We start from the raw sequence: 20,442 nt of genomic DNA, 5'->3' as shown, positions 1-20,442 counted from the left end.
TTGTAATTCTTCGTTTCCTTTTCTTTGTCCTGCGAAAGGTGCGCGTTTAAGTAAAAGGGGAAAAAAAGAAAAAGGGCAGAGTGCTTATTCAGTGAAGTGATTTTGAGTCTGAAATGGTAATTAGCAATCCACAGCCTCTGTTGCTCATTGCCGTTAGAGGGGTCTCCTCCCCTCCCCTTTTAAGTAAAACCATCCTTTTCTGCTTTATCTGGGTGTTGTATCTTGTATGCGATGACTGTCTGGACAGGGTCCCTGCCTTTGTGCGTGGGGGAAGGTCTGATCCTGATTAGACCCTCTGGATACCAGTGTATAGAGAATCCCTAAAATATTGGATGTGTTTGAACTAAAATAGATGAAAAGCCGGAGCTGGGATGCTGCAGAGCCCTCCTGCCTGTGTGCAGGGATGCACGTGTGCTTCAGCACTCGCAGCCGGTCGTGCAGCCGGCTTTCGCTCTTCCCAACGCGGCTTCAGCTGTCCCGGATCAGCCCTGGCTGGAAAGGCACTCATTCCTAATTTAAATCGACTTTATAACGTTGCAGACACTGGCTTCGTTTTTTTTTTTTTTCTTTAAGGTTTTGTAAAACTTTTATATGAATGGAAATATTTTCATTATTATTATTACTTTCTTTTATTACTTCCCTTGCAGTGTTGGGAACCCAGACACACCAGCATCCCAGTAGGGTTTGTGAATGGGAAGTCGAGTTTTACTAGGCTTGGAGAGGGAACTCAACTGGCCTGGTGTCCCGGGCTGCGGGAATCACCCGGCTGGACCCCAGCGCCGGTTCATCTGCTCCAGCATCCTGCCTCTGGCAGGGGCCGAGGACGGCAGAGCAAGCCCATGGTTACAGCTCCTCCACCAGAAGAGATTTCCTCCTAATTCCCAATAGTTAAGCTTCAATTTATGCCCCGAAGCCAGGAAAGTTTTATATCCTTTCCAAAAACTTTTTTTTTTTTTCCTTTTTTAATACTTCCTGTTGTAACTCTGGATATTCTTGTTCTCCGTATAAAAGTCAAATCCCTTTTTGAATCCTGCTGAGTTTCTGGCCGCGGTGATGCCTTGTGACTACCGGACACGGGCAGAGCCCGGCTTTCCCCGCGGGGCCGCTCGCCTGGTCGAAATGCGGAGCAGGCGGCGGGGTTTCAGAAGGAAAATGGGAAAAGTAACAGCAATAATTTAATATTTCTGCAGGCTCTTGTTTGACATCTGGGGGGGGAAGGAGCAAATGTAGTTTTCGAGGGCGAAAGGTGTTTTCTTTCTTCCAGCTTTTTTGCTCCTAACGCAGCATCCGTAGGCGAGCATCCCGTCCTTTCCCGATCCCTTCTCGGGAAGCTGCTCCGACCGTGCCGCGCTCTCGCCCCGGCATCCCGGCTCCTGTGCTTCCAACAAAACCAAAGCCCAGTAATCCCGTTAACCTTGAATTCTCCCGCAGCCACCGGTGTGTCACCCCACGCGCGGGTTTGGTAGTGCCGGGACGGCGGGAGGGAGCCGGCAGCTCCACATGGGAATTAATGTCAGTCATATACCCTGCGGAAATGACTTTTGAAACGCATATAATCTCAAACATGCAAATGAGGAGCTTGCTTCACCCTGTTTAATATGAATGATCAGCTTCTGAATAGCTATTATTACACGCCACATTTCAGCAATTATGTTGTTCGCGGTTTGTCTTTCTGTCTTTTGGGGCTGGGGGAGAAGACAGGGGGGAAAAAAAAGAGAAGAAAAAAGGAGAAACAGTATTTCTTCTCCCCGTCCCTCTTTCTTTATTCCCCTCCTGTTTGAAACTCGTTGGCCAGCTGCGAGCGGCAGTGGGTGAACGCCGATCCCGCTCTGGCACCCGCCGGTGGGGAAGGAGCCGGTGGGGATGAGATAAAACTGTGTCCTCTGCTTTTCTGCAGAGCAAAGTGTGTGTTGGGAGGGAGGGAGAGACCCTGGGCTCCGGTGGGGCTTCCCGCGCCCCCGTCCCGCTCTCTGCGTGTGTCGGGGCTGGATGTAGCGTCGGGGCTGGATGTAGCCCCGGGGGGCTCAGCGGTTGCTGGCTGGAGCGGCAGGGTTTGACGGTGGATGCGGTGGTGGTTTTTCCTCTGGTGCCAACCTGGATCTGGGATTTCCCCCCAGAAAAAGAAGGGGACCCTCGGGTTTACAGCTAACAACCTGCCCGCTAATCAAACCCAACTGAGCAAAGACTCTTCGTCTCATCGCTTTGAAACCAAGCCCTGTAACTCCACGAGAGTCCCTCCCCTAGCCCGTCTGCCTTAATTCAAATAGCATTTAAGACCAGGGGGTGAGGGATGCGGGAGGGTTAGTGCTGAGCACCCGGCTCTTGCGCAGCTGGCCGTGCGTTGGGGTGTGAGCAGCTTTTCCAGCCTAAGGCTCTCCCGGTGCCCAGTGGTTTCCCCAGCTCGGCGCGGTGGCTCGGGAGCTTGCGTTGCCCAAAGGGAGCTCCGGCCGAGTACCCAGACGGGTGTCCTGAGCCTGCCAGCATCCCTCGACTCTGCTCCCGGGATTGCCGCAGCATGCACGGGGCACCCTTGCAAACGCAAGCCCTGCAGCCGGGACCCGGGGAGGAGCTGTGAGCTTTGGGCAGTTCTGCCCTCGTGCCCTGGGTGTAACAGGGCGATGGCCAGGGAGAGTTTACAGGGATAAAACCCATCCACGGAGGCAAAGTGTCGCGCTGTTGCCTTGCAGAAGGAAGCCTGTAATTGCATGAAATGAAGTGCAAGAGCTGCAAAACGCGGCTGCCGGGGGCTCCGTGCGGGGCTGAAAATGCGGTGGGTGTTGTAGCCCCCGCACCCCGCAGCGAAGGGTGAAGCGCCCAGCTTGGTCCTTCGAGGGCATCCGAGGGGTACGGCAGGAGGAGGGGGTGCATGGAGGCATCTGGGAGAAAGGGAGGATTTTCCGACTGATGTTTTCTGGAGTGCCGCCACGCTCTTGTTTTGCTGCGTCCCAGCTCCGCGGTACCTTTGGGCTTCCTCGACCTGGCGGCAAACTTTCTGCCGGGTGGTTTTTCCTGCTGGGAAGTGCTGGTTTGCTGGGAGCTGAAGTGCTTAGTGGAAACGTGTCAACTTTGTTGAGATTTTCACGGTGAAATATACGGTGCAGGCTCCATGTGCTTGGTGTGCAGCCTCACTGAAACTTCAACTTTGCTGTCTCCAGCGTCTCAAAGTGAAATATTTTGGGATTCTATGAAAAATACTCGGATTCCTGGGGTTTTATTTCTTGCATCAGGCTGGGAGAAAGCTGAAAACATAGTGTTTTCCCAAGAGACGGGTTGCACTTGCTTTGCCCTGGCGCTGCACAGGGCTGGCAGCATGTTCATGGCAGCTCACGCTGCTGCACGTTTATTTTTTGGAGTAAATTGAACGCAGCTAAAACTGGCCGGGGTTTGACATCCCATCCCTGCATCTCCCTGCCAGAGCCCGCGGGGATCGGAGACAGGGCAGGACAAGGATGGGGCACAGGGCAGGCGGAGGTGGGGATGCCGACCAGGGATTTCAGACTCTCTTCTCAGCCTCTGCTCTCTCCTCCTCCTCCTCCTCAGGTCCTGCTAGCAAGTCATGATGGTTGAATCTGCCTCAGAGACGATACGGTCCACTCCCTCCAGCCAAAACGGGGTCAGCAGCCTCAGCAACCAGCCCGATGGCGGCGGGGGCGGCGCAGGCGGCGGCGGAGGGGGTGGAGGGCGCGAAGCAGCCGCGAGCGGGGAGACCAACGGCGAGATGAGCCCCGTGGAGCTCCTGCACTTCCAGCAGCAGCAGGTAGGAGGAACGCCCTGCTTCCTTCTCTTACCTCCCTTACACAAGGCAACATGGAACTGGGTCCTTCGAGGATTTGGTTTGGGGGCGACACGCGATTTTACCTTCCCCTCATCCCTGGGGCTGGCCCAGGAGATGGGTTGCACCAGACTTGGTCATCCCTGTTGAAGCTGGGGTGCAAGTGCTGCCCCAAAAAGCAGATGCTGCCCCAAAAAGCAGGTGCCTGTCCTTTGGGGTGCACATCCCTCAGGAGATGGAGCCCATCCATCCGTGCAGCTCGTGGGCTGGTGCCTGCTGCCCCAGAGGTGGCTGTGTTTTGGGGGGAGGTCCTGCCTGCGCTGGTGGGGTCTGCCTGCTCTGTCCCCCATCGGTGCGGGGAAGGTGGTGCAGGAAAAGGAGGAGGGCTGCGAGAGCAGAGTAAGGACCTGATGGCTGTAAAATAAGGAGCAGGTTTTCTTTGTGTCAGTATTTGGTTATCCAGGTGGGTGACCAGAGGTGGTCCCCCATTCTCTGGGGCTCCTGGTGCCTTCAGTGGAAGAATTAACCTCACATGCATGGCCAAAAACACGTGTGACCACAACATGTGCATGCAACAGTTCTGTCCTTGGGCACACGTGTGTGCACCTCGGGGAGCCCATGCACGGGAGCTGTGTGGCACACGTCTCCCCTTGCACCGTGCACGCCCGGGCGGCAGTGGGAAGGGGGGGGACGGGACGGACGTGTGTGCGTGCCTGCAGGTTACCTTTCAAAACAAACTTTGGAGAAAACATAAATTTTCCTCCTCGGATACTAAATAAGGCAATGATCCCTGCCTCGGATGGAGATCGCCTCCCTGAGCCATAAATTCCAGCGTGAAAGCTGTAAAAAATTGCTGTGTCTGATACTTTAGTAGTGAGTGCTGTAAATCCATTACCTGAATAACAGCCGTTTCTCACGCAGTTAAGCCCCTGTTCCCCTGATCTGAAGGGTAATCATGCGTGTAATGCTGCTGCGAGTCACCCCTGCCGAAGGAGCCGCCGCTCGCTCCCCTCCCCGCACCGGGGACAGCCCCGAATTTCACTGAGTGGCAGCCGGAGCCAGGGGTGAATAGGAGATGCTTGTTCCTGCGACGGCCGAAACGGTGCAGATTGGAGGGTGGGCAGCGTGGTTGTGAAACGGGGTTACCTCCTCCGGAAAATAAGGGGGAAAAGGGGCTTTTGCAATGCGGAGCGCTGCTGCTGTTGGCTCGTCCCTGCGGATGCTGCTCCCTGAGCTCACCCGGTAAATCCTGCCCTGCCCAAGGCACGGCTGATGTTTAATTTTACCCTTTTGCATTTCTTCTTTTGGATTCCTGGTGTAATTACCCTGGGAAACTCGCCGGCACGTGGAATTATTAAGGCAGAGGGTTTGGTAAACTTCCAAAAAACAAATGACATCTGCAATGACAGCACCTTGGGGGGAGGAAAAAAAAAACCCAACCCGAGGACTATCAATCTTCATGCTTCAGGGAACAGGCTGAGCACCAGCTGGGGTCAGGAATAAATGTCCCCATATATAGAGTTTTGCACAATTAGGTGCTTCATGAAGGCTTTACACCATCCTCGGGAGCATCCAGCATTCGCCCCTTGTCACAGGCAGGCTCCCGGACCACTGGGCTGTTCCCGTCTGACAGCTCCTCCGTCCCGGCTCCGCCGCAGCTCCTGAAATGTCAGCACTCAATCCTTATTTAACTATATGAAATCCCCAAGAAACGTTAGGAAGCCTGGAGGGGTGGGAACCCACCGCTCAACCACCTCACCTAGGCTTGAAGGGCCACCAGTGGCTTAAAACTCCACGTCCGTAGGGGTTTGCTTGGGCGATGCAGCTCCCCGGGGGCACGTGCTCTGCCCTCGTTTTTGGCTGGTTTTGCACCTTTTGGTGAAACGAGCTGGCTTTGACCTTCTTCGGTGCCCACAGTCTCTCTGCTTTCACCCTTTTGAAAGGGTGAACCCAGACAGCCCTGGGGCTTGTTTGGGCTGCGGGGACTTCTCAGGTTAAAACACCTCTCTGAGGATGCTGCCCAGAGGTGAGTGCCCCGGGTGGGAGCTTGCTGGGGAGGTGTGCGTATCGCAGGGTGCTCAGGGACCCACCGAGGTTGTTTTGTGGCCTCTGGGGAGTCCCTGGAGCAAGAAGACGTGGGTGTCTGGCTGCACCAGCCCGGCTTTGCCAGGACAGGGTCTGCCAGCTACGGCGCCGGCTCTGCTCCACCACAGAGTGCAGCTTTCTGTCGCCGTCCTCGGCTGTGCCTGGTCGGTCTGTCCGCCCCGAGCTGTGCAACTTCAGAGCATCCCGTGGTCTGGAGAGCCTGGAGGGAGATCAGGAGCCTGGCGGGATGGGGTGGGGAAAGGGCATCCCCCTCCCCTCCCTCCCTCCCTCTACCCCCAGCCCAGGGGACGGCGTTCGGGTTAAATCCCTGGATTTCAATGGCGGGATTTGGCTGAAAAGCTTGAATAGCGCACGCCCGCATTGTGCCGGGGTTGGCGGAGGGGAGAGGTCGGCCGGGGGCATGGGAGGGCTGCCCGCCGGCCGGGGTCTCCCACCGCCGTTGCTGTGGGAACGTGGCGAGACCTCCAGCGCGCTGACATCCTCTAACCGGGCTCCAAAGGGCCCCGCCGCCTTTGCGCATTAATGAGTTTTTAACGTGGGGGCCGGCCCCTTGCCCCCCCGCCACGCCAGCCCCCCTCGGTAATCCTCGGTGGAGGAAGGCTTGGCAGAAAACGGGGGCAGCGGGGCGATGGGGGTGTCGCATCCCTGCGATGGGAGAAGGATGGGGGATGCTTGGGTATCGGGGTGCAGGGCTGCACCCCACGGGAGCAGTGGGGCAGGGCAGGGGAGACCCACGGGCGGGCATCGCACGGGGCTGCCGTACCGAACGGGGGCTGCTCTCCGGTGGTTCGGGTCTCTCCAGGGTTTCCTTGAATTCCTGCAAAAAATCCCGGGTCTCCAAGTCTTATCCCAGAGCCGTGGTTCAAAAGCCGTGGGGTGCAGAGAGGCTGGATCTCGGGGGTCGTTGTGGCTTTTGGGGTGCGGGGGGCGAGAGCGCAGAGGTGCTCGGAACAGGGACGTCCTGGGGGAATCGCGGGGAAAGTCCCCGAGCCCGGCGGCCGCACGGTAGCTCTTTCCAACTTGCAATCCCATGGAAAAGGAGCCATCTGGAAAATCCAGCCGCTCTAGCGTTGTTTGGTGGTTTTTTTATATGCAAAAAAAAACCCCCCAAAACTGCAGTTTATTGCAGGCACATGTCAAAGAAATGTTAAGTTATTAAACAAAAATAAGACTAAAAAAAAAGGCAGCAAATTAGACTTTTTTGGTAGTTAAAGAAGGGTGCGGATGGGGGGAGGAGAAGGCACTTCTCTGCCATAGGAAAGATACCGTTCCATGAAACATGTGATCAGATCTCAAATATATTGTGTAATCCGCTATTATTAGGGTATTTAAGATAAAAATGAGACCGGAGCACTTAAGTGAAACTCATCTCTCTATTAGGTTCCTTGATTTATATTTCATATTTTACTGAGTACAAATGCGGGAGGGGTTTTTTTCCTTTTTTTTCTTTTTTTTTTTTTTTCCATGGGGTGGGATTGTCAGGAGCTTGTTCCTTGTGTTCTTCATTAGTGGAAATGGGTTTAACCCCTCGCCTGCGAGGACTGAAGAGTCAAGAGTGGAGGAATAAAGTCCAGAAGCATTAGCGTGTGCAGCGAAAGGGAGAACAGCTGGGGCCGAGAGAGAGGCACGGAGCCGGTTGTAAAAAGGACTTTCCCCCCCCCACCCCCCCGCCCCTGTGAAGAATTGTGTCATTTTTGTTAATTTTGATCTCTTTGAGCCATTTGGTTCTGGTTAAGCAAGACCGGGGCTGGGCTGGGTGGAAGTGCTTCTCAATATGGCATCATTTACCGTTAATATCCATCTAAAAATATCTCTGTGTGTGTTGTTTTAATAGCTCTAATTCTGGAATGTGACGATGTCATTTTTACGAGGTTAGTGTAAAAAATCTTTTTTTTTTTTTAACCTTTTTTTCATCCCTTCCCAACCTCTTTCTACCCTCCAAAAGGAACGGAGGGAAAAGGGAAGACACAGGCTCTCTTTATAGATCCTCTTGCTGCCCCCTTCCTTGCAAAATTCTTGGTTTAATATCATTTTTAGGGTGGCTTTTCACTCACTGGAGGTTAAAAACCCCATGCAAAGCTTTGATCCCATCCAGGTGGAAAATCCCTCGGCTATTTTTGGGCAGTGGTTCCCATCGTGGGCTGGGTCAGCCCGCTCCCCCCTGTGCGGCAGGCAGCCGGCGCGCTGCTTTTGGCTCCGGCAGCTGGAGCGTCCGGGCACCGCTGGGCGTAATTAAAAAGTACACCCTCGTAAAATGAAATACCTGGTAGAATAAGTTAGTTTAAAAATACCCTGGGCAAGGTTTTTCCATTGCGCTGTTTGATTTTTTGGGAGGCTGGGGCTTGTGCTTTTAGAAAGACCCGTGGACATCTCCATCCTCGCCAAACTTTTTTGAACCTCTTGACCTATTTCTTCCCAATTTGACCAGGCATCGGGAAGCCTCGAAGAGGCTCAGCTCGGGCAGGTTTTGAGGAGGAAAAAGACGGCCAGGCAGGGATGAGGGATTAATGTAGGGGCTGAAGTGTGAGTCGGCCACCCTAAATGGGGTGGGAGCCACCGTCTCCTCTCCCCGGGCTCCTCCATCGCTGGGGCCAGATGGGACCTGGTGCTCCCCGTGGGAGAAAGTGAATTTTGTGGCGTTTGCCATGGGGAAGGCAGCCCAAAGCCGGCCCTCCTGCCGTCCTGGGACGCCTCCATCGCGTACAGGGGTGGAGGTGTGGAGTCCCGCTGGCCGGAGCACGAGCCTTTTGGGGGAAGAATTAGTGATAATTCCCAGGTACGTTGGGTGGAAGCCGGGATAACGGGCTGCTTCCCCGCCGGCGGATGAGATGCTTTTGCCTGAAGTCAGGAGGAGGATCCAGCCTTGGTTTATCCAGCGAACTGGAGGGACTCAGTGTCTCCGAGGAGGGGCGAGCGTCCCGGGTACCCCGAGAGCCCCCTTCTGTAGAAGAGAAACCTGTGCTGCCGCGGGAGCAGCTCGGAGCTGGTCCTGGCAGGGTGTGTGCTCTCTGGACAGAGCCTTTGCCGTGCCTGGGATTAATCCCAGGCATGGTTTATTTGCTGACCCCCTCCCCGTCCCAGCACACGCTTCCAGCATCTCTCATCTCTCCCTGCAAAAACCTGGTGTGTTACGTGCCCCCGTGCAGCCTGAGGTAGTTGTGGGCCACCCCCAGCGAAGTCCGGGTCGCCATCCTCTTCCTCAGCCCTGAAGGGTGTTGCTGCTGCTGCTCTTGGGGAGGGCAAAGCCAAACAGCATCAGCTCTTGACGTGAGTGTCTGAGACGTTACAAACTTTTTTATGGGATAATTTGCTGATCAAAGGGAGCCATCCAGGAGCATGATGAATTTGACACAACCCATTCGTTCCTAATTACGGGTAACGTGCTAATGACTCTTGAATAACACCGTGCAGCAGGATACAATTTTTTTAAAAAATCATTTTTTTTTTTTTTCTGCGGTTCACAGAGCCAGGAGGTGAAAGCCCATCCACTCCTGTGGGGGAAAACTTTCTTCTTTCTGCTTTCACGTCTCCTCAGCCCTAAGGAGACGTTGGGGGCGACACCTTCCTTGCTCATCCCTACGGAAAGGCTTTATCCCGCCCCCCCAGCACCTGGGCCGGTCCTCCTGCCCTGTGGGGTGAGGGTAACAAATGCAGGTAACGCAGGGCTCTGCATCCTGAAAGTCAGTTCTCGGGGCTCCACCTGCCTCGTGCAGCCGTGCAACAGGTTTGCAGACGCGGGCGCTGCCAGCCAGCGCATCCCTCGTTTGCAGGCTGAGCTGAAGTTAGGCTTAAGTGGAAATTGCTGCCGGGTGGTAGGGAGGGAGGGGGCAGCTCCGGGGCGCTGGCGGAGAGGCCCCTGTGTGCAATTGTAAGGCCATGTCTTTTTTTTTTTTTTTTTTTTTCCTGTAAATCTTGTAATTTCGTGCTTCAGAGCACAACAAAGTGAGAGGGCCAGCGGGGAGTGAATTAAATTCCCCCCTGAGGCGGCGCACGGTGGGCGGCCAGTGGTGGGGCTGAGCCAGCCGGGCGCTGGGGACTCGGTGGCACCCACAGGCCAGCCAGTATTTGGGTTTAGAAAGAGAGATTCTGGGAGAAGTCCTGCCTAGTGCTTTGCCTGGGTGCTGGCATTATGTCTCTTCTGTTTTTCCTCTCTTTGCTGTATTTTCCATACCTGCCGCACTGAGTTTTGTTGGGCTGGGGCAGGGACCTGCCTCACCGGATCCACCTCTGTGGGATGGTCCTTACAAACACCGGCGGAATTTCACGTGGTGCAGACGGAGAAACCAAATCCGTGCAAACCTCTGTCAAACAGACGCATGGAAAAATAGATAAAGCTCGGGCAGCCGGTGTGCACGCAGGGGATGCAGCCAGTGGTCCGGCACCCACCCTCGGGTGGATGCCTTGGACCTGCCGGCTGTGCTGGAGGCTGGTGCTGAGCAGCCGTCGATTGAATTCCTCCACCCTTGGCTTTTAACTGGAATTACTGTTTTCATTTCAAAAAGTAATTAAAATATCAGACCTTGAGCTGTCATAACTGTCACATGGTTTTTGCGCTCGCATTACCGATGCACATCTATTACTGTTAATAACAGGGAAATAACATGCCCGCAGAGAAGCGTGCCTTGCGCTGGGGCTGCGTCGGCTCTGGGCCTTGGACCACGGGTTCGTACCATCAGTGATTCCCAGCAGCAAATTGCCACGTTTGTCCTCAAGGATTTTATTTTTTAATCGTTTGGATAAAGTGAGTTTGCAAGTTAGTGGTCATGCAGTTTTTGAGCATCCCCAGCAGCCGGCCGGGGATGCTCGGGAAGAGGCTGTGGGCATGGGGCAGCTCTGGGTGCGCCCGCGCTGGGCACGCCGGGCTCTGTCCGCTCCTGGGCGCACCCTGGGTGCAGCCCCGGCAATTCGCCGTGGGAGGATAACATTAGGATCCCAGAGGCTTTTGGAACTCCTTTTGACTTTCTCGGGGCACATGCATGGTGACAAACACAGCCGGGCAGGGCAGAGGGTGTCGTGTGCTGCGTTTGGGGCACAGCTGTTGGGTTTGGGTCCCTTGCTAAGAAATGATATTTTTTGTAAACAAAATAGGCAAGGCTGTGTCTGCTAAACCCTCTGCATACAGCCTCTGGCTTCAGCAGCGACTTTAAGATTCCCTCTCATTTTGCAAATGCACTTCTAACGCCTGTCCACGTGCAGGGAGCGGGTCGGAAGGCTTTTATTCACAGAAAAAACGGTGGTGCAGCTCGGACATCCTTTGCTTTAAATCTGTCCCCTATGCTCTTCCCGAGCAACCCCTGCGGAGAGGAGCACGAAATGGGACCTTTTGATTAAAACGCAGGTAACGAGTCTTCACGGATGCTCCGTTGAGCAACTGCTTCAGGGTGCTGTGGGTGCTGCTTGGTTCGCAGAGGTTAAATAAACAGTGAGTGGACTGGAGTGGTGTATTAAGGTGCATCCACACTGTGGGCGATGCCACTCCGGTTTGCAAGCGGATTTGGCAGGGAGGGATGGAGAGGCGGCGCGCGGGCTGGGGCCTTTCTTCTTTATAGCTGGAAATGTGGAGAATTAACAAGCGGCCCTTTCTCGGGGCGCGCGGCCGCCTCCTGGAAGCCGGGGCGGTGATTTACGGCCGGGGTGATGACAGCCGGGGGAACCCGCGTGCCGCTGGCAGCACCGCCGAGCTGGGCTCTGACCCCGCGCCGGGCCCTAATGCAAACCTGTCCTGCAGGCAGGGCTACAATGACTTGGTTGTTCAGAAATGTACCCAAAAAGAAAAAAAATTCTTTAAATGCAAAAATAAGGAGTGTACGAGGAAGCGGGTCTGGGAGCAGCAGCCGGGGACCACAGGGTTGTTTTCGTTAGGGCTTTATTCCCTCTCCTGGCTCTCAGCTCCTGAATGAAGCTCCTTTTCTCGGCTTGCACGCACACCGGTGCTCGCCCTCGGCCATGCTCGCCTGCGACTGGCTGGCTCTTCTGCCGGCTCGCACTTGCTCCTCTCTCCTCCTTGTCTCTTTGCAGGATTTTCCTTAATTTCACTTGCTTTCTTCGGCTGCCGACGCTGCTGTGCACGGCTTGCTCACGGTTGCTTGTGCCTGCATGTGTTTCCACAAGTGTTTTTTATCGATTTATGTTGGTTTCTCCCTCTTTTGCCTTTTGTGCGACTTCTCAGCGAGACACCTTCATCCCTGCAAACAAGTTAAGGAAACCCATAACTTTCTAGGCAAACACCCATAAAAATAAGCAAGTTTCATCGTGGTCACTTGGGCGAGTTGCTAAACTCCTCCTGCGTCACCATAAACTCTGTGCAGACGTGTCCATAGATTATTAATTCAAGGTGTAATCCTGCACTTGGCCTGACCCGAATCTGGGTGGTGACTGGGACTTTTCGGTGCTCCGGCGTGACAAAAATTAAATATACACGGTAGCTTTAGACACAAGGGATGTCAGCTGCAGCAGAAATGTAGTGGTGGTTCTGTGCAAGGAGGGAATAAATCAGCCGGGAGCCGGCGGCCCCTCTGCCGGACCTTCGGTCGGGTGCCGGTTGTGCCTGGCCGGGGGACGCCTGTGCCGGGGCTGACCTGCGTGAAAACCTGCCAGAGGCAGGAAGATGCTGGCCCTGGTGACTTGCTGAAGACGTGGTGGAGGTTTTTGGAAGAGGGCAGGATTGCCCCCAGGTCTCCGTGGCCCAGGCCAGGGGCATAGCTCTGGGGGGTTAGGGAGAGCGGTGGCCTGTAATGGGATGTACTGGTCATACTGGTGTGGCAGGAGAGAGCGTGCAGGGAGCGTCAGGGAGTGCTCCCCTCCTTGTGCATTGCCTGCACCCCGCGAATCAAACCCGTGGGGAACCAGTCCGGCTGGCCCTGTGTCCGGGCGCTGCTCCGGGGAGCTGGAGGGGGAGCGTGCCCGGAGGAGGGAGGAGGAAGAGGGCACCCTTCCTCCTGCCCACCCTGCTGTGTCTCTTTTGCAGGCTCTCCAGGTGGCACGCCAGTTCCTGCTGCAGCAGGCCACGGGGCTGAGCTCCCCCAGCAGCAATGAGGGCAAGCAGCCGGCGGTGCAGGTGAGCCCCGAGGACGTGTGTCCGTCCGTCCGTCCCCCCATCGCCCTCTCTTCGGGAAGGGCTCAGCTGCAAACTCATGCTGTGGGAGAGTGCACGTGCAAACACATGTCGCCTCCGTCTTCAGGATGACCAAAGCACGCCGGGAGCCCACAAAGAGTTAAATCCCCTGCAAACCTCCAGAAATTTGTTGGGTTTTTTTGGGGAGGGGTTGTGGTCCCCATCGTGTGCTGATGTGGTGGGAAAGGGTGATGGGAGGGAAGGGCTGGCTCCAGGCAGGGGACAGAAGATCACCGTGTGCCACCATACCTTGGGACAGCATTTTGCATAGGGAGGTGCAGAGAGTTTCCCAGGGTCGGGGCACCCCAGGATTGATGCTGGGTGCTGTGAGCGGGGCGCAGGGGCTGGATAAGGGACAGTCCTTTGGGGCTGGAGCCAGGGCAGGTCGTCCACTGTGGGACAGCCGCTGGGACAGGATGAAGGCCCATCTGGGGTGGGGTTTTGTGGCACTGGCAGGAAGATGGGGCTTTGGGTGGGCGCAGCACCCTTGGGTGGTATCCTGCTCCCGTAGGGGAGAGGGGACCTCCCCTTTGCTCCCCCGCTGCCCTCCTCCGCCAAAGGAAAGGGGCAGAAGGGGGGGGTGAACCGGGAGAGAGGGGGAGGCAGAAAGAAGCAAAGCCCAAGCGATGGAAAGTGACAATTTAAATAGCTGTGCGGAGGGGCTCTCCCTTCAGGCTAATTAAATTTATCGGAGAACAGCAGGTTACCTTATTAGAGCCACGTGGGTTTAATTAACAAAGGAAAGTAATTAGCACAAGCGTTCTCAGAGCTGGAGGTCCTGCCTATGCCAGGCTGAGCCGGCGTGGTGGCAGGTGGGCGGCGAGAGCCGGGGCTGGGATGGGCAATCGCCGGCTCCTCTCTCGGCTTGGCGAGCCGCTTGGCCGAGGCACAGCTGAACCTCAGCCGGCAGCGAGTGCCGTCCTGGTGCTGCCAGTACCCGGGGTGGGCTCGCAGGGGCCGGGGGAGCCCGGAGCCCCCCCGGCTGCCCCACCAGGTTGGGAAGCGGCAGCCGGGTATGAACCAGTGGGATTTAGTCAGGGCTTCTGCGGCACAAACAGGCAGCTTTTTCCAGTGGTGCTCGCAGGAAGGAAATGCAGTCACTGCATGGAAAATGTCTGCGAAGGACAAAGGCAGCGAGGGTGAAGTCAGATTCCGGTTAACCAGCGCCTCGCTCCCCTCCGTGGGTGCGTGTCCCTGCCCGCGCTTCTCCTGCCTGCACTTCTTCCCCTGCCCATCCCTTGCTGCTCCCTCTGCCGCTTCCCCCGGCTGTGATGCACGCACGCTTCGCTCGCTTGCCGCTTGCTTAACGTCCCATTCCCCCCTTCTCTGCTGCTTTCTCTCGCCTCCCCTCCCTGCCCATCTGGCCGGCGGCTTTGCCGGAGTGAACTGGATCTGCCTTCCTCTCCCCTCCTCCCTTTTTGTGTTGCAAAAGGACTTGTGAAAGTTGTAGACGTGAGTCAGAAATAGCTCATAACTCAGCAGCGACCGGCCTCTTCCTCCCCCCCACCCCGCCTGCCCGGCCAGCAGCTGGAGCGGGATCTGACCGAGGGGAGATAGAGGATTAAGCAGACTCCTTTCAAAGGAAGTTTATCTAACAGCAGTGGTGTGGATGAGACTGGCCAGGACGGCTGGAGGAGGAGGAGAGGAAGGCTGGGTCCCAGTGCAGCAGCCCCTGGCTGGGGAGGGAGGGGGGAGTGCAGCCAGACCTGGGGGTTCATCGCGGTGTTTGGGACCCGGGTTGCCCTCGGTGCACCAGCCCGCACCCCCGCGGGCTTTGCCTGCAGAGACGCAGCTGCACCGCAGCACCCCGGGGCTGGGGACTTGATTTCCACGTCGCTTGGGTATTTTGGGGAGAAGCTGTTTCAGTGGCCTCCCTTCAGCTCGCCGCCGGCCGGCTCCCAGTCCCAGGTGAAGCGAGCAGGAGGGTCTCGGCGTCGGCAGAGAGAGCAGGAGCCCAAACACCCAGGAGCGCTGCGAGTTCCCCACGCTTGCTGACACCATGCGCTCGCATTTGCAGTGAGCAGCTCCCTGCCACCTTGCTGATGGGGACGGGACGTTTATGGGGCGCCAAGCCAGCAGGAATATTAATGACAGGCGGCGACGGCGTGCTCTTAAAAACAAACAAGGAGCTGCTGGGCTCGATAGGGATCTTGGGGCTGGCTTTTTTTGGAGTATGAACCCTCTCTTCCCCCAGATGCCTGGAGGTGTAGCTGTGCGTGGAGAGCCTCACAGCTGACACTCGAATTACAGCTGCATCTAAAAAAAAAAGCCAAAAACCCCCACATTTTAAAATGGTTTTATTTCTTTGCAACTTTAAAACTATTAGAAACTTGGCGGATGCTGACGAAGTGTTGCATTTGAGGACTTTTGCTGCAGATGGGCTGCAGGGCGCTCCTCTCCTGCGCGAGGCTGGTCGGGAGCAGCGGATCCCCCCTGGGATCCTGCCAGCATGGGGAGATGCTGCCGGAATCCGATAAAGCCCACGGTACGAGGTGCTGGAGCGTGTTTGGAAAGGCAGCACCCCATGTTTTCAGTGCTGGGGCATTGCTGGCTTGGAGGCACCGCTGAATCACAGGGTACCCTTTATCGGGGTCCCTTCCCCAATTCAGCCCCTGGAGCCAGGGGTCTCCCAGCCTCCGGCGGGAGCAACTTGCTGAGGTTAAAAAGCCTCTGAAATGGGAGAGGGGCTGAAGGGCGCTGAGGGAAGGGGAGAGGAGTTTGGAGCAAACTGCGGGAAATTGCTTTTCTTTTGTCTGCTGCGGCAGGGAGGGCAGCGGAGCGGAAAAGTGTATTTTGTTGATTTGAAACTTGAGTGAAATGGGTAATGAAGACAGATCAATACCAGCCCTTCTGCGTTCCCTCTCCAGGAAAAAATACAGCAGCCCGTCCGTCTCGGCTCACGCGGCGCTAGATTTTTCCATTTGAACTTGCAGCACTGCCGTCTGTCCCCGCTCCCCCCTGCCGCTCCTCCTTCCCAGAGCCCCTGTCTCTGCCAGCCCATAGCCCCTGCCACTGCCGCCATCCCGCTCCGCCGTCCCCGCCGCCGTGATGGCAGCAACGGCGTTTTGGATTAGCGGGGGAGCAAAGGAGTCACTTCAATCCTTGCAGATTCCATCGGCGTGACGAGCCGTGCCAGCACCCCGTGCCCATGGAGGACATGTGGCCCCCCGGGGATCCTGCCCAGGCGATGCTCGGGGGCAGCGGCTCACCCCAAGTCGCAGCAGGGCCGTGCCGAGGAAGGGGCTGCCAGGCAGCGAGCACTCCAGCACGCCGCCGCCTCTGCCGCTGGCATCCCCCAGCCAGCTCCCTTTCAACTTTTAGCGACTCGCAGCCCAATTATGTGTGATTAGTGCCTCCCCGGCGGGGCGCACTGCGCTAACGAGGACGCACGTTGGGTTGAACACGCAGGGGATTGATTCCTCCTTTTCTTTGCGTGCAGCTGAACATCAGAGGCTGGTTGTCCTCCACGCAGCTACGCTGGTGCCGACTCGCCTGCTCGCCCCATGCTGCTGCCCTCCTCCTGCCACCCCCACCCGGGGCAATTACTCCTTTGGTGCTAAGGCTGCTCAAAGTATTCATAAAATAACCCCACAGCCTCAAAACCCAGCCTGGCACACGGAGCTGGAGGTCCCTTGCAGATCTGGGTTTGGTTTCTCCTCTGACCCTGGGTAGGTTTTGGTCTGTCGTCTCTGTCCCATCTTGGTAAGGTCCAGGCACAGCGCGGTGCCCGCGGAGGCGGGGTAGAGCAGTGTTTGGGTGGCCCTGTGCCACCCATCAGGGCATATAAACCATGGCTGGGGTTACGCCGATGTGAGTGGCATCACTGCCTGGCCCCGGGCGTTTGAAGCTCTTGCAGATGGTCTGAGCCGGCTGAATCTCGGAGCTCGCCCAGGGATGCTGAGCGCAGGAGGGGACGTGTGGATGTGCCCGCGCGCTTTGGCTGGACTCGAAGTGTAAAGGTTTGCTCTTCTCCAGCTGCAGCAGCGAGAAGCGGGTGCTCTGGGGGGGATTTGCTCATCCCCTGCCTCTAAAAACAGCAGACCTGAAGCTGCTCTTGGTGACAATTGCTTCCCCCCTTCTATTCCCAGCTCCCGGCCTCCCTCACCAACCTCCTCGGTTTGTTTCTGTTGGTTTTGGAATTGAAAAGGATGTTCAAAAAAAAAAAAAAAAAAGGAAAAAACAGCGCAAACATGTTTGCTGTTGTTTCTAATTGGGAGTTAAAACCCGAGATTAGATCAGCGACAAGGATGTGCAGCGCCTTGGGCTCTGTAGGAAGCATCGAACACCCCAGGTAGCTGGCGTGCGCCCGCCGCAGGGAGAGGTTTGCTCGTCCCGGCAGCCCCAGAGCCCCCCCCCAGGTCAGCGGGGATGGGGGGGGCCAAGGTCTGGGCTGCGCCTGCCTTGGCGCAGGAGCTTGGACCTGTGGTTTTAGGTGTGGACCTGGAGATACTCCTTCCCGTAGCGGTGGCAACGTGCTGCCCCCGGCTCCCTGGGGACACGGCAGCTCCTGCGGCAACCTCCCGGCGTGGGTGCCGGCATGGCTGGGAGGTGAAGGTCAGTGCAGGGATGCTTTGAGGCTGAGCAAACCGCGGCCTTGCTCACACACCCCGGGCCGATGGGGGATGTCCCGGCTCCCACGCTGTGCCAAGCCAGCTGTCTCAGGAGTCAGGAGGGCGTCCTTCTGATGGCAGCCCCGCAGCGCTGAGAGCCAAGACCGGCCGTCAGGCTGTGGCTTTCGCCACTCTGCCTCGTGGCTGGGAGTTGCAATCTGTTTCCCGTAAAAAAAAAAAAAAAAAAAAAGCTAAGAAAAATTTAAATAAAAGCATCGCTCCCCCATCCTGCTGCGTTACGCCCGGCCAAATCCTGTTTCGCTCAGCCGGCTTTGGCAGAGCTGCTCCGTGCTTATGCCGAGCGCCGAGTTTCCCCTGTAATACCCGTCTCGTTTTCCACCCGCTGCCTGATGATCTGCGTCCGCCCCATCCTCTGGCACGGAGGGATTACAACCGGGACCGCCTGGAAAATCACCCCCTCAAGATCCCGCTTGCCGGTCGGAGCCGCAGCGCCGGGACTTTCTGGGAGGCAGCCGGAGCTGTTAGTAAGCAGTTTTGCGGAGTGGCAGCCGGCCAAGGAGTGAGTCAAACCCTTCCTGACTCGGTGTCTGGCAGATGCCAGCTCATGACGCGCCGGCCGGGGACCAGCCGCTGCTGCGGGGCTGGCTGCTGGGACCTGCTTCCCGAGGGATTTGCTGGGTGCGGTGTGACCGCCGCATGCGAGGACGGTCCCCGGCTGATCTGGTGCCCGGGGAGGGACTTCGCTGCCGGGTGGACGGGATGCAGAGGAGGCAGCTGGGTGCAGCTAACCCCTCGTACCCGCCCTGTGCCGCTATGCTCAGCGCCCTTTAGCTCTCGCTTGTGTTGCTGACTGCCTAGATCTGAGCTTTTGAGGCGACCATTGCCCAAAGCCCCCCTTGTTATCCGGGGGTGCCAGGCTGGCCTCGTCCCCTGCCACGGGGAAGCTTGCATACGGGCCGTCACCGAGTGCTGTGGCTGCAGGTGAAGGGGCTGAACCGTGCTCCTCGGCATCCCGGCAGGCTGCGCCGTGCCGTCCCCCTCCCCGTTAGCAGATCAGCTGCCGGCGGGTTCCCCCGTGGGGCTCTCGGCCGGGCTGGGGGCAGACGTTTCCATCCCCGTCTCATTTTGCCAGGCAGCAGCTGTCACTGTCCCCAACAGGGGCAGCTGGGGCTGTCACCGGAGCCCGGGGCGGAGAACCACAGCACCGTGGTTTGCTGCCCCACGCCAGGGTCGAGCCGGCTGCCAGCGGCAGCACTGCAGCCTCCCCGGCACCCAGCATGCATGATGAATGACCGCAGCGGGAGCAAAACTTGCTGTATATGGGAATTTCCCCTTTTACTAAAGAAAGTTCCTGCCCTCCCTGGAATCCTTAGCCGGGAGGGAGACGTTTCCACGCTGGGGGGAAATTCTTCGTACGGCTTCGGCGTCTGTCGGGGCTCGGGAAGGTGGTGAAGCCCGGATGCCCCTCGCAAGAGCCGGCACCGGTTCGCCCCGTTCACACCTCACCCCCTCGCGAAGCCGCCGCCATTTCCCCATGTCAGCTCCACATCCGATCGCGGAAGAAAAAGCCATTTAATGCAGACAAAGGTTGTATGAAAATATAATTCTGCTTTTGTTATCAGCCATCAAACTCTAAAAAGCGTCGCTTTTGTTTTCTTGTAACATTGTGAAAACCTCGTGTCGGATCGAGAGCTGGGGCCCTCTCGACTAATCGCCTCTCCTTTGTGTTTTTAGATTATAGGGGCAATTAGTGTTGTCAAAACCTCTGGCAATTCTCTTTGCTCTTGACAGGGTGTCAGTCCGCTGGGCGAGAAATGGAAGGTGTTATAACTCTCCGGTAATTAGGATGCCTCCGATTTGAAAATGCCAGCAAACGTGTACGAGGGGCCGCACGGCAGCAGTGGGGGCAGGGAGGCCGCCCGGATGGGGGTTGCGGATGAGCAATTAATTAGGGGCTCTCATTCCGAGCACGTTGCCAGCTGATGAATTGGCAAAGGGAAATTAGCAGGATGCTTAGCTCCCAGCGAGCGGGCGCGCACCCCGCTCGCTCTCGTCTTGCCGTCCTCGCGAGCTTCCCTCCTTCCCAGATGTTCACCGAGGGCTTTGCACAGCTGTCTGCGAGCACCTGACCGTCGAAACGGCAGCTCTTCACCGGTGCTGGTGCCGCGGGGGGTGCTCGGGGTTCTCCTGGCTCTCCGTCAGGCGTCGGCAGGTGCCGGAGCCCTCGCAGGGCTTTGCAGCTCTTTGCTGGGGATGCTCCTGCATCCTCCTGAGCCCTCCACCAGCAGCCAAGCCGGTGCAGTCGAAGGCGCCCCAGCAGCAGCCCTTGGGTGTGAACACGCAGCAATTAATCAATAACTCTGACACGAAGGCAGCTGGGGGGGGGGAATCACCGGCGACAAATGAAACTCGGCCCGCTTGCGACGCCTCCCTCCAGCAAAGTGCCTGAGTAAACAGATAAGCCTTTGCAATCTCCCTTGAAGGTCAGCGTGCTCCAGGCCGGCCAGACGCCCGCCCCGGACAGGAGGGACTGCATGGGGCCGCCCCTGGGGTTCCATCCCCGCTCCCTGCCCTGTTGGGGTGGCTGGAGCCGGGGGGCAGCCCCCAGGGTGGGCAGCAGGTCCAGACCAGGAGCCTGGGCATCGCTCGGGGTCCTGGGCAGGAGGGGCTGGCGCATACCGGACTCTCATTTGGACTTTGCTGGGTGATCTGAAGCCTGTTGCTTTGTTTCGCTGTCCCTCGGTTTCTAAGGTCCCAAGACCCGTGAGGGAGGGGATGAGAAGTCATCTACTTTGGATCAAACTTGGGTCCTTGGCTTGCACAGGGAGCCTGGCTTGGGGTCTGCCACGTGCCACGCGCCGAGGAGTTGCCTTCTCCTG

At 57.2% G+C, this 20,442-nt stretch overlaps 1 protein-coding gene across 1 annotated transcript in view; it reads left to right on the top strand.

Annotated features, from left to right (window-relative positions):
- FOXP4 (forkhead box P4) overlaps positions 1–20,442 on the top strand; it is a 63,989-nt gene that overhangs the window by 19,901 nt on the left and 23,646 nt on the right. Inside the window, exons 2-3 of the mRNA XM_076358000.1 lie at positions 3,541–3,757; positions 12,846–12,935. Coding sequence (XP_076214115.1) covers positions 3,557–3,757; positions 12,846–12,935 — 291 coding nt within the window. The 5' untranslated portion in view covers positions 3,541–3,556. The remainder of the gene's footprint in view (positions 1–3,540; positions 3,758–12,845; positions 12,936–20,442) is intronic.

Source organism: Aptenodytes patagonicus, chromosome 22 (assembly GCF_965638725.1).
Source record: "Aptenodytes patagonicus chromosome 22, bAptPat1.pri.cur, whole genome shotgun sequence".
Taxonomy (NCBI): Eukaryota; Metazoa; Chordata; class Aves; order Sphenisciformes; family Spheniscidae; genus Aptenodytes; species Aptenodytes patagonicus.
Note: the sequence above shows the minus strand (reverse complement) of the source record. Positions and strands in the feature narration are given on the sequence as shown.